Source organism: Chrysemys picta, chromosome 4, assembly GCF_011386835.1.
Source record: "Chrysemys picta bellii isolate R12L10 chromosome 4, ASM1138683v2, whole genome shotgun sequence".
Taxonomy (NCBI): domain Eukaryota; kingdom Metazoa; phylum Chordata; order Testudines; family Emydidae; genus Chrysemys; species Chrysemys picta.
The window spans coordinates 71,292,273-71,309,431 of NC_088794.1; the positions used below are offsets into that span (position 1 = coordinate 71,292,273).

Genomic DNA, 17,159 nt, shown 5'->3' on the forward strand with positions numbered 1-17,159 from the left:
TCCACTCTTGAGACCAAATTCAACCTTGGTGCAAGCAAGTGAAACCACACTGAACTGAATAGTGTCTGTTGTTCCTACAAGGGTCTCAGTAATGGGCAATTTTACATAACAGATGTGCTATAATATGTAGGCACAATAAGATGAGTGAAGGACGGCCTCATCTCTGATGTCCTTTCTGGTTTTCTGGTTTATGTCAAAATCCTAGTGTGATGAAGTGGGACTGGTTTTAATGTTTCCTCTGAATACTGTGTGGGTGCCTCAGTTTCTGACCAACCCTCTGTCGCCTAGCAACTAATGGCCAGGCCCTTCCCCCCTGCAAGGGGATGCTAAAAGTGTAGGAGAACAAAGAGGTCAGGTGACCTCCTGGCCCGGGAAAGGAACTCAGCAGAGAAGGAGAGGCTGGAGGGGGTTTCAGTTTGGAGCTGGCTGGGGACGTGGAGTGAGTGCAGACATGGGTGTCTGGCTCGCTGGGCCCCAGAATGGACCCAGCGGAGGGGTCCTGTTCGCTGTACCGACAAGCTCTGTTTTAGACCGTGTTCCTGTCATCTAATAAGCCTCTGTTTTACTGGCTGGCTAAGAGTCACATCTGACTGCGAAGTGGGGGTGCGTGCAGGACCTCTGGCTTCCCCAGGACCCCACCTGGGCAGAGTCGCTGTGGGAAGCGCACGGAGGGGCATATGCAGAATGCTCCAAGGTCAGACCCAGGAGGTGAAGACGTGTGAGCTTCTTGCCCTGAAGACAGTCTGCTCCAAGGGAGAGGAGGCCCCCCCCAAAGTCCTGACTGGTTTTGTGGGGAGCAGTTCCAGAGCATTGCCCGGGCACTCCGTGACACCTAGTATGACATTAAACCTTGAATTGTTACAATAAATTAATTTTCTCTTTTTTACTTTTCTGGTTGCATTAAGTAATCAATTTTTAAAATAAACTAAGCAGCCCCAGAATAAAATCATAGCCATCAAAATGTGAGTCACTTTTACTGGGGAAAAAAAAATCTCATCTACAGCACATCAAAGCTATCACTTACTAACATGAGTGTGACACATGTAAAGCACATATTTGCTTATTCCTGGGTGGAAGACCAGTCCAAAAAGATCCCCTTTCAATATATAGCAAGATGCAGAAGCTCATGCACACTGCAGCAATGCTTTTTTTCTTTTCTTTCTTTAAAGGACAAAAGGCAAGAGAAAGCATCCTGTGCCCTTTCCGACTGAGGACTGAGGGGGCTCTGTTCTTATTTAGGCCCCTACTGTGATCGAGTGAGACTGAGACTACCTTAAAAAAATGCAGTGTTAGACATTCCCATACTCAATATTTAGCCAAGTGTCTCAGCATGCAGTCAAGGAGTTAAGCCAGTGGCTGCCATAGTAAGTCTGGCATTGATCCGGGTAATGCTTTTTCCTTCAGACTAACATACAGCTGTGCTGAAAAATACCAGGCTAAAGCCAAAAGATGTCCATTTGTTACTATAGGAACACCAAACAGATGTAACATTTAAACACAAACTCTGGGTAACAAAGTCAAGGTAATAATAAGGCCTAACAAAAACCAAGACACAAAAGTTCCCTGCATCAGATTTCTCAGGATAACTTTAAAGAAGAATTATTTGAAAATACACATCTTTATTTAACCATCGAACTATGATTCCAAGAAATCCTGTGCCTGGAAGTTATGGAGAAAAAAATGTTTGTCATGCTTTTCATCTCTTCTGCACTGCTGTGTCTCTGAATTAACAGCACATTTCTAGGCAGCAGAACTCTGCATTGGGAAGGGGATGCTCTAGTGTCTAGACCCCCCCAAAGTGAGAGGTTCTTGGGAGGGGCCCCCCCAAAGATTTATTGCAACTAGTCACACTCATCTAGACAACAATGGCATAAAAGCGTTTGGAGGATCAGGCTCCAGTGACTGCTGATTATCCAAAAATAAAGACAGTGTGAGGGACAACTAGGCAGCTTTGTGGAATTTCTCTGTAGGGTGTTAGAGCTCGAGTGCAATTTCCACTCCTGAAACCAGATTCAACCTTGGTGCAACCAAGTGCAACTACTCTGAAGACAATGGAATTACACCAGGGCTGAATTTGGCTTTGAGTAACATGGGGCAGCATCCTCAGCTCAGCATCAGATAGGAAATGCCGAACAGCATTTAAAAGTGATCCCTGCAGTTAACTGACAAATTCCAAGGTGTGTCCTCTGCAATCTCCCTATGCTGGGTGGATAGTAACTGTAGTGCTAACGGTGAGAAACTGCAGAGGTGAAATTTTCAGGTCTCTAACTGTAACAAAAATGACTTTTAAGAGACAAATTGGAAGGCATGGCCCTAAAGTCTCTGTTTTTGATATCTATAAAGCTGCAATTAAATATCTGGTGGTTAGTGCAGAAGGCAGCTGCCCACTTAGTGATGTTACACACATAAGGTCAGATCCTCATCGGATGTAAATGGCTGCAGATCCAATTATTTCAATAATGTACATTTATATTCACCATACATACATCTGACATATGAATCATATTACACCTGTTCCAAGATTCCACTGGATTCCAATTTGTTTTGGGGTGCAAATGAAGATCAGTTCTTTTAATTGTTAAATTTCTTTATGGTTTGTGTCCTGGTGACAAACCCCATTTTGTTATTGATCCTGGCAGCTGAGGATCATTGACTCTTGAATTTACTTTCTCCCTTAAATTTACTGACCCTCAGGGCACTTTGTAAAGTATCTTTATTTTATTTCTTAGGGGAGAGGAAGGTTTCCCTTGTGACAAGGCATCCCTGCCTGGGGCACCCACGTGCAACAGGCCTCACCATGACAGGTATGCCTGCCTCCATTTCCCCTTTCTTCCTCCCATGAAAGGAACAGTCTTTCTCAATGTCCAGTTCAAAAGTCTGCCGGGGGAAAACGTATTTATTCTTGTACATGTCCAACAGCCCACAGCACCCTCATGATAAAACCATTCTCCCAAAATATAACAGGTTCACAAAAATTTTCACACCCACTCCTGGGATATCATTTCCAGCTCACCCACTGGAGAGTCATTAACCATCTGCCCCCTTACACTTTCTCCCCTTGTCCAAGGCCCCAGTATCCAGACCAGGCACCTGAGAGCTCCCAGTTTCACTTTTGTCCCCCATGACTTGTCTCCCAGAGCCCCAAGTCAGGTCTCCTGAGAGAGAATCCCTGCAGTGTTCCACTCAGCCAAGCCTCCCTGTCTGAGGCCTGGTCTACACTACAAAGTTAGGTCGACATATGCCACGTTAGGTCGAGTTAATAATGTAGGTGTCTACACTACCAAGTCCCTTCCGCCAACCTAAAGGGTTTGTAAAGTCGACTTCTGTACTCCACCTCCATGAGAGGCATAGCGCTTCGGTCGACATCCATGCGACGACAATGGGATAGCGTAAACACTGCACTGTGTAATTCAAATGAATTGGCCTCCAGGATGTGTCTCACAATTCTCCGCTGCGACTGCTCTGGACAGCACTTTCAACTCCACTGCACTTCAGCCAGATACACACGAAACAATCGCCCCGTTAAAGCCCCGGGAACTTTTGAATTTTCATTTCCTGTTTGATCAGCATGGAGAGCTCCTCAGCACAGCTGACAATGGATGCTCAAGGCTGCAAACATGCTCCAGCATGGAGCACACAGGAGATGGTGAATCTTATTGCTGGGAGGGGAGAAGAGTCTGTGCAGGCAGAGCTCCGAACCAGCAGAAGAAATGCTGACATCTATGCCAAAATCACACAGGGCATGGGGGAGAAGGGCTACACCAGGGGCACCCAGCAGTGCCGCATGAAAATAAAGGAGCTTCAGCAAGCATACCAGAAGACAAGGGAGGCGAACAGTCATTCTGGTTCTGCCCCACAGACATGCCGCTTCTATGAGGAGCTGCATGTGATTCTACGTGGCAACCCCACCACTACCCCCAAATGCTCTGTGGATACCTCCCAGGGTGACCTCGGGCAACAACAAGTAGAACACTGTTGTTGAGGAAGGGAGGAGGAGAATCCATTCTCCCCGACAGCATAACTATGTGGTCCCACCTCTCAGTGCTTATTTCTCGGGCCCAGAAGCTGCGCACCACCATGTCAAGGTGATGTGCAACTGTCACCAGCATCTGCATATTGCTCCGCTCCATGGCTTCCAGCATGTCTGCTTGCGTGGCATCATATTGTTCTGTGCGGTAGTTCCTGCTTCAGCTGAGCAAATACTGCAGGATAAGGCATGAGGTGTTTGCAATACTCACAACAACAGTGTACAGCTGAGCAGGGTCCATGCTTGCCATGCTATGACGTCTGTGCAGGTAACCCAGGCTTGGGAAAAAAGACGCGAAAAAGGCTTGATTTGTTTGACGTTCATTTCAGGGAGAGAGGAAGGGAGGTAAGTGCATCACGGGAAGTTAATACCATGTTCTCATAACCACCCGCACAAATGTTTTGGTCCTATGAGGCACTGCAAGCCCAATACAACATTCCACTCTGCTCCGTGCAGCACTCTGAGAGTCAATGCCAGCCCTGCTAGTGAGGATGCGCTCCGCCGACACAATGTGCATAGTGGGGACATGCAGAATCAACTTGCTTAAATCGGAGGCTCAATGTTGACTTAAATAAAATCAACCTAATTCTGTAGTGTAGACATACCCTGAGTGTCCTCTCAGCTCAGATAACATCCCTCACGGCCTGATCCTTTGTTCTGGGCTCAGCTTCCCACAGCCCTCCACTCAGGCTTACTGCAAGGGCCATCTCACACATTACTTACCAGTTCACTTCAAAAGTACAAATCAGACATCTCATCTACATGTAACGCTATATCGTTCAGAGCTGTTATGCTGCTGAATCACATCTGTGCTGCACTAAAACCAAGATGTTATCATTTTACAACAAACCTTTGTAGTCACCTCTATAGTTATGGGCTATTTTAACCAATTACCCACCCAAGTGAGGGTTTATACCTACTTTAATCTGTGAGAGTTCAGCCCCCAAGATCAACTACAGTAGAGAGAAGTTTTTAATAGAACGGAGACCACATAGTGCACAATAGAGTCTACACAGTGCTCTTTTTACAATCATTACTTTTAGTAGCCAACCAAACAATACACACACTGCAATCTGGTAAAGTGAGATCATTACAAAATTAATAATATTTGCATTACTCATACAAGGCCTTACAGAAACACCCGAAGTGTTAGTCCTCATCATCACCCTCACCATCACCACCACCAGTGGTCATCATCCTGGTATCTCCCACACACCCAGGCACACGAGCCACAACACATTTTATAATGTGTTATGCTGATGCCCATACATATCTCTGAAGGTTTTAACTCCTTTTCCTTATTTGAACTTCCATGCCCCTCTACTTTTGGAGTGCCCCATTTTTCATAGGCTAACTCATTAGTTCCCCTTATACTTATTAACATTTCCACCACCGTATCACCATATTAATAGGCAGTTACCTTAAGAAAGTCTCCAACATCTCACCTTGGCTACCAATGGTCATCTACTAATCTTTCTCTCAGATGTTATCCAAACTCAGCAATTATTTCAGAAAATCAGCATATCACAAACATAGACCCAAGCTAGGCAGGTTTATTATTAACTTGCTTATGTTAACTTATCCTAAGTCCGATGGTCTAATTTTGCTAAGCTAAATATTTTACAGGACTGAGTCTTGTACACCCTGTATTATAACATTAATTAATATTTATGTTTCACCTCTATATTCTAAATATACCTGATATCTTTTATCTTTGGCTACATCTTCCTTTTCCCTTTGCTGAAGCAGGTTTTCCTTTCAAGTTAAAGTCAACATATTGATAATATGGGCCTGATCATTACTCAATGAGTCATGCCAATGATGTTAATAAGAAGTATTGCAGGCTCTGGCCCATACTGGACTAAAAATAGACTAACTGCACAATCTCTAGCCAAATGAACAGTAACAGAAAGACTGAACTCCCTCTTTTTATCCATGCAACATGATAGGATATCTGCATCATAGATGATATTTCAGAGCATTACAGGCCAAAGTATGACAGGTGTTGTCATGATCTCTTTTTCATAGACAGATATACAAGAGTGGTCACCATTGAAATGATGAATTGACATATGACCACAGATACCTCATGGTTACCACAGCTATTTCCTATTCTAAGTATATGGGGAAATTGTGGTCTCTCTGCCCAGGCTACTTTGCTTCCTGTGTCTCCAATATCTCCTCTGGGATGTCCCTCTGCTTCCTCAGACTTAGCATGGATAAATCAAACCCTCTCATCGTTCTGTCTACAGATTCCCCTTCCTCGCTATTAACAGCTCCTCTCTCCTCCCACTCCTTCAAACTCATATGACACTGGGGTTGTCTTTGGTTATCCATGCTCTTGCCAAATATTGTCACTATACTACTTCCTCTTTAACATTTCTAACATCTGTCCCTTCCTGTCCATCCACACTGCCAAAATCTTGGCTCACACTCCCATTCTCTCTGATCTCAACCTCTGTAAACACCCCTTCTCAGGCCTCTCGGTCTCTTACTTTGTGCCTCTTTATTTTACCTGTTGGATAAATGATCTTCCTTTCCCACTTCTCTGACCATATCAGCCTCCTTCTTAAATCTCTTTAAAACTCCTCATCCTGATGTTGAAGGCACAGCACAGCTCTGTCCCAGCCTACATATTGACACCTTTTTTCTACCTACTTCCTACCCCGATGCTCCACTTATCTCCTCCTACTTCCACCTTCAGGCTTTTTATCATCTGCAACATCCTTATTCTCCCACTACATCAAACATCCTCTCCCATCTACCTTCAAATCCCTATTTTAAAAAAATCTCTTCCTTTACATAGCTCTCCACCACTGACCTCTATTCCTGTGCTATTATGCTTTTCTTTTCTCCGTCTTATTCTCCAGTTTAATACTCTCATCTTTCAAGCTTCAGACAAAATATACACTTTGCATGTTCTTTATGTCTTGTAACCATCATCTCCATCTTCACTCTTTCTTATGTGTTGTCATAATTTCCTATGTTTATGTAACAGAGGACCCCATCCACCAATCTGATCAGGGTGGGTGGATGCCTGTGCCCACATGGAGCCCCACAAGCCCTATGCACGGACTTCACTGAGGTTTGGGACTAGTGTTAGTGTCCACAGAGACCAGATAGCAGGATCAAGGCCTCAGCTATTCAGGGTAAGGAGCTTTATCTCTGTTTTCTCTTTAGTACCATGGATGGAAGGCCCTAGGTAAATATGAAACAGAAGAAGATAATTTCAGATATCGCTGTGTACTGAAGTTTACAAATGCTGATTTTTTTAAAAAATGGAGACCACTGTACATGAGATATGCTCACATATATAGAATAGAATCTGCATAATGACATCACTGTGTCACAGAAGAACTTCATTCTATCAGCAGTCATTAAAACCAGAACTGCTATTTATACATCAGAATTTACTGAAATACGCAGTGCCTTTCTTTCTACTTTACTCTAAAGGAAGTTTCACTATGTCTATATTTACAAGACTGTAAGCACCATTAAATACTCAGCATCTGTTCCCTAAGGAACCAGCATTAACTACAGTAACTTCCTATAAGTACAACAGATGGTACTATGGTATTGCAAACTCTGCAGAATGGCAGATATTGAGTCTTTAATATCAGCCGTTGGACAGTGAAAAAATAGATCAATATAAGATAAGAAAACAGTTGCCTAGCTTCTGTAATGCAATAATATTAAGAGAAGGACATCCCTTGCTGTGCTTCATTGGCCCATGTTTGTCTGCAATAGTTTTTTCTACAACATGCACACAAACAGGAAATGGATTTTTTTTCTTTTGTTCTTCAAGAATGAAGCTATTTTCTGACATGTCTCAATCTATGCAGAAAAACTACAATTGTAGGGATGGTCTCTGAATTTTTCTGGACCACTCTATACCGCTATATGCTTAGTTTACCATACATTGTCTTCATGTCAACTGGAACTAATCACTATCAATTATAGGCCTTTGTTGTTCTATTTAAACAAATATATATTACATAAATACATATGATCCAGAAAAATTAGTTCTTATATAGTGGACAGTTATGAAAAGGCATTTAATAGTATGTATAAAGTAGTACAGTTTCATAGTAAGCTGTGCTGTATTTCTATTTGAGAGGCAAAGATGTCATGTGCCTTTTCCATCTATTGAACTTTAACATCCAATTGTTAGAAGCTGTAATGTAGTTATACACAGCTGTGACTGAACAATTAGGTAAAAAACTAGGGCGAGACTGTGTGTCCTGGTGTGAGTGTGAGGGCTGGAAGGACACAAGGAATTTTCTCCACAAGGGCCAGGCATAATAACAGTCCCTGTGCTTTGGGGAGGGCAGGGACTGATCCCTTTTAGTGTCATCAGAGGTGGAAATTACCCAAATGGGATGAGTTGAGATGAAGCCATGGCCTCCCGCGATCAAGTGCATCAAGGGATGCAGACTGCACCATCCAAATTAACAGTGTCGATCTTAGAGAAAAGTTGTGCCCACTGACCCAATGCAAATGATTGCAAACATTACCCCCTCTGGTTTACATTGTATTATATTCTTAGAGCACAGACACTGATAAACATTGGCCTTTAGTGTTCAGTCATGGATAACCACGTGGATATGCACATCAGTGCATGGAACAGCCATGATGATCTTGTGTTTCCATTGGTAAAGAATCGGAGTGTCCAGCACTGACTACAGTGCTAAGCATCCTAAACTGAGTGGGATAGGGTAGACAGCCCTGCCCCAATCCATCCTTCTGCACACACCAGGAGTGCAGGGTCAGTACCTTGGAGCAGGAAGTGAAGGGAGAATACCCTCTTTTAGCATGTTACACAGCTCCTGCTCTAGCACACATGCTGACAGCCATTATGCCCAAACCTGGCTTCTGCAACAACCCTTGGTGTCGGCTCTGGCTGCAAACACCAGAAGAGATACTTTAGTTCTTAGAGAAAAAGTGAGTTAATCTAACTTTCAGTTACAATGTAATAGATATTTTTAATGTATTTTGATATTGCCTGTAGCTCATGAATGAAATTCAGTTCTTACAATACACTTGTAAAACATTAAATTACAGTGATCTTGAAAGTTTCCTCAATTATTTATAATCTAGACAGCTGCTGTGGCTACAGCAAGAATAGCAGCCAATCTCTACCAAGGAGTAAAAGTAGCAAAGATAAATCTGTAAAGATGTTTTTCTTTTTAAGGAGTGGTTCTCTGTGGATATAAAGAGGATAACCTCAAAGACGGGGGGAAATGGAATAGTAAAACACAAAATAGTTTCAGGCTCTGGGATGGAAAACTGCTGCCAAACCTTTAACCCTTCAACTGGTTCCATCATCAGATATATACAAACTGAACACACAGTGAAAAAATTTAAGAATTAAAACCACACATAAAATATGGTATAGAAGTTATACTAAAATAATCCTAAATTCAGTATCCAGCTGTAATTTGTACATATTTTAGATTTAATGTCATCACATGGATTCTGTAAAAAAATACTGAAGAACAAAGGCCTCTATTTAAAATATATTAAATAATTTCCTTCTTACGTACATTTTAAATAATCTTATTACTGCTAATATTCTCAAATATCTTGTCTAAATATTAATTGCACTAATAGCAAACATACTCTTCATGTACTGTATACTTTGAGTTCTCCTACTGTATCTTTTGGTGCTTGGTTTCACAGATTAAATACAAACCAGATAAGTATGAACGTTTTACAGATAAAAACTCATCACTGAATCAAAAAAGACAATGCACATTTTAAATTTTTCATTAGAACTTCCAAAGACACATTTGCAAATTCCTTTCTATTTTGGCATAACCATCGTTAATGTATGAAAAAATTCTGTCTTTTGGAAGGACCTAAAATATTGAGATGATCTTAATAGAGCCTAAGAGATCATAGTCTGTTAGCCTTAAAATTCTTCATTTTATTTGCAGCAACCTTGACAAAAAGCCAGTTGCACATCTATTTTCCTGCTTCTGCAAAAACTGTTATGAAATAAAAGCACAGTATTTACTTTTTGTATATTCTTATTTAAACAGACTATCACAAAAACATTAAAATATCACAGAAAGAAAAGTTATGTACCTTGTACTAATAGATTCAGATCCAATCCTTCTCCTTTTGACTTCAATAGGATGAGAAATGGATCATCAGTTCTACTAACAGTCCAGATTTCCCCTTCTATATTGGTGCAAGCATTTCACAATACTCAGTTAAATTAACTGTCACACTTTACTAGGAATCGAGTAACACACATATGCACTGCTGCTTTGCCACTTACCATTTGAGATCTGTTCTTTGGACAGCCATTGATGTCTTCAATCTTTTCATTCGCTGAAAAACAAATATAAAAGGTAATGCAAAAAGTGTAGTAAGGACACAAGTACCAGTTATTTCCAGAGCTCTTGTTGCTAGCTAAATCAAGTGGCCTAAGATTGTAGTTGTCCAATCAAAGCAAATGTGTGAAACATTGAGACCCATGCAGTGGCTGGATTTTTCTCATGGGTCATTCCTCCAGAGACAGCTGGAGCAAGGTCATCATCATTTCACAAGGAGACAACTGGGCTGACATTTCTTAAAGTGAGAGGTAACTCCTTATACAACCAAATGCTTAAAAACTGGATACTGCACTGCATCACTGGTGCGCGCGTGAGTGCACACACACAACATGTGTGCAGATGGATGTGCGCAGGGATCATTAATTTCATAAAGTGTATGCGTATATCATAGATTTGATGACTAGAAGGGACCACTGTGGTCATCTAATCTGATGTGATGACATCTACCTAATACAGACTTCCCTGAATTAACTGTTGCTTTAAGTTCAACAGCTGTGGCTGAATTAGAGTATATATTTTAGAAAAACATTTAATATTGATTTTAAATTTCCATTAATAGGGAATCCACCACAACACCTGGTATGTTGTTCCAGTGGTTAATTACCTTCACTGTTAAAAAATTACACCTTTCTTCTAGTCTGAAGTTGTCTAGCTTCATGTTCTAGCCATTGGATCTTGTTATACCTTTGCCTGCTTTACCTTTGCATCAAAATTCTATTCCCCACGTAGGTGCTGACTGTGATCAAGTCACCCCTTAACCTTCTCGTTGATAAACTATTAGATTGAGCTCCTGGCATCTACCACTATAAGGCACATTCTCCAACCCTTTAATCATTCTCATGGCACTTTTCTGACCCTCTCCAATTTAGGAATAGCCCTTTTGAAGTGTGGACACCAGAAATGGACACAGTATTCCTGTAGCAGTTCCACCAATGCCAAATACAAAGATAATATATATCCCCTTTGCTCCTATTCCATATTCTTCTTTTTATACATCCAAGGAGCACATTAGCTCTTTAGGCCTCTGTCACCCTGCAAGCTCATGTTCAGCTAATTATCCACCATGACCCCACCCCGCACAAGACTTTTTCAAAATCAGTGCTTCCCAGGATATAATCCCCCATCCTTTAAGTATCGCTGCATTCTTTTCTCCTAGATTTACATCTTTACTGTATTGAAATGCAAGTTGTTTCCTTGTGCCCAGTTTACTTAGTGATTCAGATCGCTATGTATCCGGGACCTCTCCTCTTTATTGACCACTCCCCCACTCTTTTGGTCATCTGCAAATTTTGTCAGTGATGATTTTATGATTTCTTCCAAGACAAGTGTTAAACAGCATAGGGCCAAGAATCAATCTGTGCCAAAATCCCACTTGATGATGATTCCCCATTTCTAATTATATTTTGAGACTTGTCAGTTTTTAATCCATTTAACATGTGCCATATGGATTTTGTATCTAGTTTCTTAATCAAAATGTTATGTGGTACCAAGTCAAATGCCTTACCAAAGTCTATTGTATCAACACTATTACCTTTATCAACCAAATTTATAATGTCACAAAAATGATATTGAGTTAGTTCAATGAGATCTATTTTCCATAAACCCAAGTTATTAGCATTAATTATATTACTCTTTTAAAATTCTTTAATAATAGAGTCCGGTATCAGCTGTTCCATTATTTTGTTTGGTATTGATGTCTGGCTGACAGGCCAATAATTACCCGGGTAATCCTGTTTATATTTTTGCAAATTTTGTACATTAGCATTCTCATGGTCCTCTGGAACTTCCCCAGTGTTCCAAGATTTATTGATAAAGTAATATAAGCAGTCCTCAGCCAGCTCTTTTAAAACTCTTGGATGCAAATTATTCAGATTCACAGATTTGATGATGTCTAACTTTAGTAGCTACAGTTTAATATCCTCCTGAATTACTGTTGGAATGGAAAGTATTTCATCATCATCTATCCATATATCAACTGTAGTGTTTTTGTTTTTTGGGGTGGCTGTTTTTTGTTTTTTGTTTTGTTTTGTTTTTTGTTTCCTCCAAACACAGAATGGAAATATTTACTGATGACTGTAGTAGGAAGAGAGCCTGAGACATAAGCCCTGTATCAGAGATCTGGTATGAGGCAGAGCCTGCTCACAGAATATGGCAAGAACAGGTCTTGTATTGCAGAAATACACATTCCTAAAAAAGTGCTTTTTTGTTTCCTCCAAACACAGAATGGAAATATTTACTGATGACTGTAGTAGGAAGAGAGCCTGAGACATAAGCCCTGTATCAGAGATCTGGTATGAGGCAGAGCCTGCTCACAGAATATGGCAAGAACAGGTCTTATATTGCAGAAATACACATTCCTAAAAAAGTGCTAAGCACAGAGTACTCACGCAAACACATCCTCATATCAAGTGGTACCAGAACATCCTGATATCAAGGATGGTACAAAAACATTCCCCAAGGATAACAGAAACACACTGACCCCCCCTAAAAGATAAGGTCAGGATGACAGTACGTAACTTGTTTATATCAGGGTATAAAAATGTATCTCAGAGGGAGTATCTTTGGCTAGCCTAGGGGGCAGTGGAAAGTCCCGCCATTGACTGAGCTGCATCCATTGTCATGGGTATACATGTCTCAATAGCTCATGGAATCTGCCAGGTGCTATTACCGTGCTTCCTCAACAATAAACCTGGCTGGATGCCTTCGTACCTTAATGGATCTTGTGATCATTGGGTGGTTCGCTCAAGGTCTGCTCTGCCAACTGTCTGTGTAGAGCTGGGACAGCACACAGGGAAAACATACACATGCAGCCAAACATCTGACCACAGTGACTTCAGCATTTTTGCATTATTATTGACAATTCTACCATTTGGACCAATACCATTGCTAGAACTCCTTTTGTTCCCAGTATGCTTAAAATACTCCTTCTTATTGTCCTTTACTCTGCTGGCCATTGACATCTTCTAGTGTCCTTTTGCTTCCCTTATCAATTTTCTATAATTTCTAGTTTCTAATTTATATTCATTGCTATCAATGCCCCTTTTTCCAATTTGTTATAGATTGTTGTGTTTTTAAAAATATTTTTATAGCTTTGTTCACTTCTCCTCTAAGCCAGGCAGGTTTTTTAACCAGTGTAGCTTTCTCCCAATTGTGACCCTGTGCTTTCTTTGGGCATCTAAGAAAACATTCTTAAATAGTTCTTAATTTTATTCACATGTTTCTGTTTAAATTCTCTCTCAGCTAATTTGTCTCATAATTCTCTTCTGCTTTGTAAATTTGGCACCTTTAAAGCATAGGGGTATATATTGCTGATTTGGTATCATGGACAGGTATCAATACATTATAAACTAGAAGAAAGAATTGGAGTTGGGGTCACATATCTTCTGTGAGGAAATCTTTGGGTTACAGAAAAAAAGAACTAGATTAGGCTCAGGGCTCTCCCATAAACAGGATTCTGTGTACTCTGTAGCAGAATGGGACCAAATGCACTACCAACCCCTAAACTCTGTGGCAGCAACTTCTATAATCCACAGCAACGTTAATGTATTCCATTCCATTCCCCTCTAGCCACAAGCACACACAACTGTAGAGCATAGCTGGAAATACTCACTGCCCCAAAATTTGTCAATGGTTATTTTCAAGGATAGTTTTTCCACCACCACCACCATTCTCTCCTGCTCCACTCCCTGGCCTCAACTCCCATAGCATGGTCCACACCACCCAGTGGTTCCAGGTGGCTAGGGATAGCAGATGGAAGAGAGAGCTGCTAGAAGAAATGGCAAAGGGTCATATTTGCAGCTTGCTCAGCAATAGTTGTAGTGGTCTTTGACTGCAGCCTGGCTGAACTTCAACCCCTATCTTTCTGTTTGCCTAGAGAACAGTTGAATATGGCTCTCTGCAGACTCATGCAGATGACACTGCATCACTTACACAATTCACAATTTTGAGTTTCTCTCTGCAACCATAAGAGCTTGAAACAATCAGATTCTGGAGCACAGTTCTCAGCAGGAAGTAAACTCCATTGCAAATTCTGCAACCTCAGAATCCGGACTACATGGGTCTTTCCCGTTAACCCTTATTTACTGCAGCCCCATCAAGCTTTGATTATCTTAATAGGCTCTTCCCTGCACAGAATGGATTTCTGTATCATTAGCCTGGCCTAAAATTATTCTAAAACCAACATTGTACACTATGGGGTAATAGCAGTACAGCTCCAAGGCTGGAGAGATATTTCACCATTTCCCCCATGGCACTTTACTCTGGTTTTATGTGAGTGAAATGAATTTCACCCTGAGATTTTTAAACGTTTCTAAACTTTTGCCACTTTTGATGTATACACTGAGGATGTCTGATGACTTCTCTCTTCCCCTTTATTAAGCTAGACATAGCAAAAGCAGCTTAACTCAGTGATAAAAGTAGTATGAACAGAAATAACCATTTTTTCATAGATAGAATCTGAATCAAAGGAGAGAGAAGGGAACCTAAAGGAAGGTTTGGTTTTATTTCTTCTGTGGCACGTGCATTATAATACTGTGAGACAGGTTATTAGAGTCAAAAGTATATGGAAACATGAGGGGGAAAGAGGGTCTCTACCACAACGTACTGTAAAGTGTTCTTTAAATCTCTTGGTCAGGCAGCTGCTGGTGTCCCAGATATAGATATGCATTCCCCACAAAAATAAAAATCCTCAACAAATGGCACTTGATACACTACATGAAAAGTTATAATAGGAATGATTCTAAACTGCCTTGGATAAGGACCATGCAGAGCAGAACATGGGTGGATATATAGAACTTTTTATACAAAAAGTAGCTCAACACACTGTACAATGAGTTAAGTTCTTTGTTACAAACAGCTTTGTTACAAACCTCAGCCACATCTTTGGACCTTACAATAATTTTTCCCGAGTAAAAGGATGTTGGCTAATACTGTTCATAAAGTGCTAAAACTTTTACTTGGACAGCTATCCAGACCCAAGCAGAAGAAATCTTTGCTTAATGGCTCATCCACAGGATAAATTGCGATTCTGGCATGTCCTGACTGTATATGAGTCCGGATGCAGATTTGGAACATAAACCCACAACCTTCTGGCCCAAAGGTGAGAGTAATAAAGGCTTTTCTACACATGAAAGTTATTCTGAAATAAAAGAGGTTGTGTATTTAAAGCGGACAACCATTCCAGATTAACTCCATGTTTGGACACTCTTATTCTGGAATAAGAGAGTTTTTTTCTAGTTTAATTTGACATACTTCCAGGTGAAAATTCCTGAATAGTCATTCCTAAATAATTCCAGGAACAGACAAGCCATTAGTAAGCAACAATGTTAACTGAGAGATCAGTAATGTGACAGAGGCAGCAGTTTGACAAAATAGGACATTACTGTCCATTATTTATGAAGATTACCAGGCTTGGAAAATTGTACTGCAATTGCGTTCAATCAAGAAAACTAAGACACTAGGAACTCTGTGCTATTAAATAAATGGCTTTCTAAAAGTAGACTGAGTGTCTGATGCTGCTCCCATTAAAGTCAATGACAAAGTTCCCATTGACTTCAATGGGAGCAGACCCCGAATACTTAGATCTCTATAGAAGATCGAGAGAGTGTACTACAAAATGTACAAAGTGAAAGTATATTATAGAAAATGCTGATACAAAGCCAACAAGGGTAAGTGACCCATCTTTGTAAGTGTAGAGCATACTTTTGTCAACTGAAGTGCTCCACTTACTGAGTATGGTAGTAGAAATCTGTCATCTTAACAGAGACTTTCAATCATGGAAACAAAAGAGATTTATAAGTAGTGCAGTGTAGTGCGAGGATATAACACAGAATCTTTCAAGCTAGCTACAGTTTAGCAAACAACTTAATCCTTTCCAGTACCCAAATTAAAGGACTTTAATTTCTGTTCCATCAGTCCCTACATTTGTAACTTTTGGAACATCATATTACATTCTTCTTAAAAAATGCTGGATTCGATAAACAGAAGAAATTGGCAGTCCCCCCAATACAGCCTCAGATGAAAATCCACAGGAAAACTCTCTCTTTTCCCCTTGGAACTTTTCCCAGGTATGTAGTGTTAAGAGTCTCTTGAAGCTCCTCCCCTGAATCATAATTACCCTGAAACACCTAAATTGATCCATTTTTAAATAGTTCAATGGTTGTTGTATCTAATTTTTTAAAAATGGTTGGCCAAGAGTTGAGGAGGAGAAAGCTCATTTTGGTTATGTTGGCAGCTCCACTGATCTCTCAGTAAAAACTTCAGTCAAAACAAAAGCCAAAAGTTTGATTGACAGTTCGGTTTTTTAAGTTCAGTGTCTCAGGTGTGACATTTGCCATTTAGATTTTATATCACTTTGTATTTGTGTGTGTACAGACATGCATTCAGTGTGTTGGTTTATTCACAATGTCAAAATCATCTGTGCCAATGTACATCTTAACTCTGTGCTCCCATACCAGTGTAACACCACAGTATATATTCCACCTTTCAGAGTACCAGTACCCTTAGTTGGCCAAGTGAAGAAAGGCTTAGCACGCTATGCAATGGCATTTCACTGTTTGTAAGTCCTGCCCCCTTAAGACACATTCCCTGACCCAAAAAGTTTACAATCTGACATCCAGGTTCTGCAAGCAGTAACACATGGGAGCAGTCCCATTGACTGCAGTGGGATTATGCATATACATGAAGTTACACAGATGTGTAAATCTTTGCAAGCTTTGAACCAAAATAACCTAGCATTTTGTCAATAAAGTTCCCCATTGACTTGAGAATATTATGACAAATTGTCACTGTAC

At 40.6% G+C, this 17,159-nt stretch overlaps 1 protein-coding gene across 19 annotated transcripts in view; it reads right to left on the reverse strand.

Annotated features, from left to right (window-relative positions):
* Positions 1 to 17,159, reverse strand: part of NAV2 (neuron navigator 2) — a 664,394-nt gene that overhangs the window by 214,765 nt on the left and 432,470 nt on the right. For 17 of the 19 annotated variants that reach the window (XR_010600575.1, XM_065592583.1, XM_065592584.1 and 14 more), the window contains one exon: positions 10,311 to 10,363. Coding sequence is in view for 15 of the 19 variants with exons in the window: in XM_065592583.1 (XP_065448655.1) it covers positions 10,311 to 10,363 (53 nt within the window). In the remaining 4 variants the exon portion in view is untranslated. Of the gene's footprint in view, positions 1 to 10,114; positions 10,211 to 10,310; positions 10,364 to 17,159 lie in introns of those variants that run through there. The other 2 variants (XM_065592595.1, XM_065592593.1) reach the window with 1 other exon arrangement.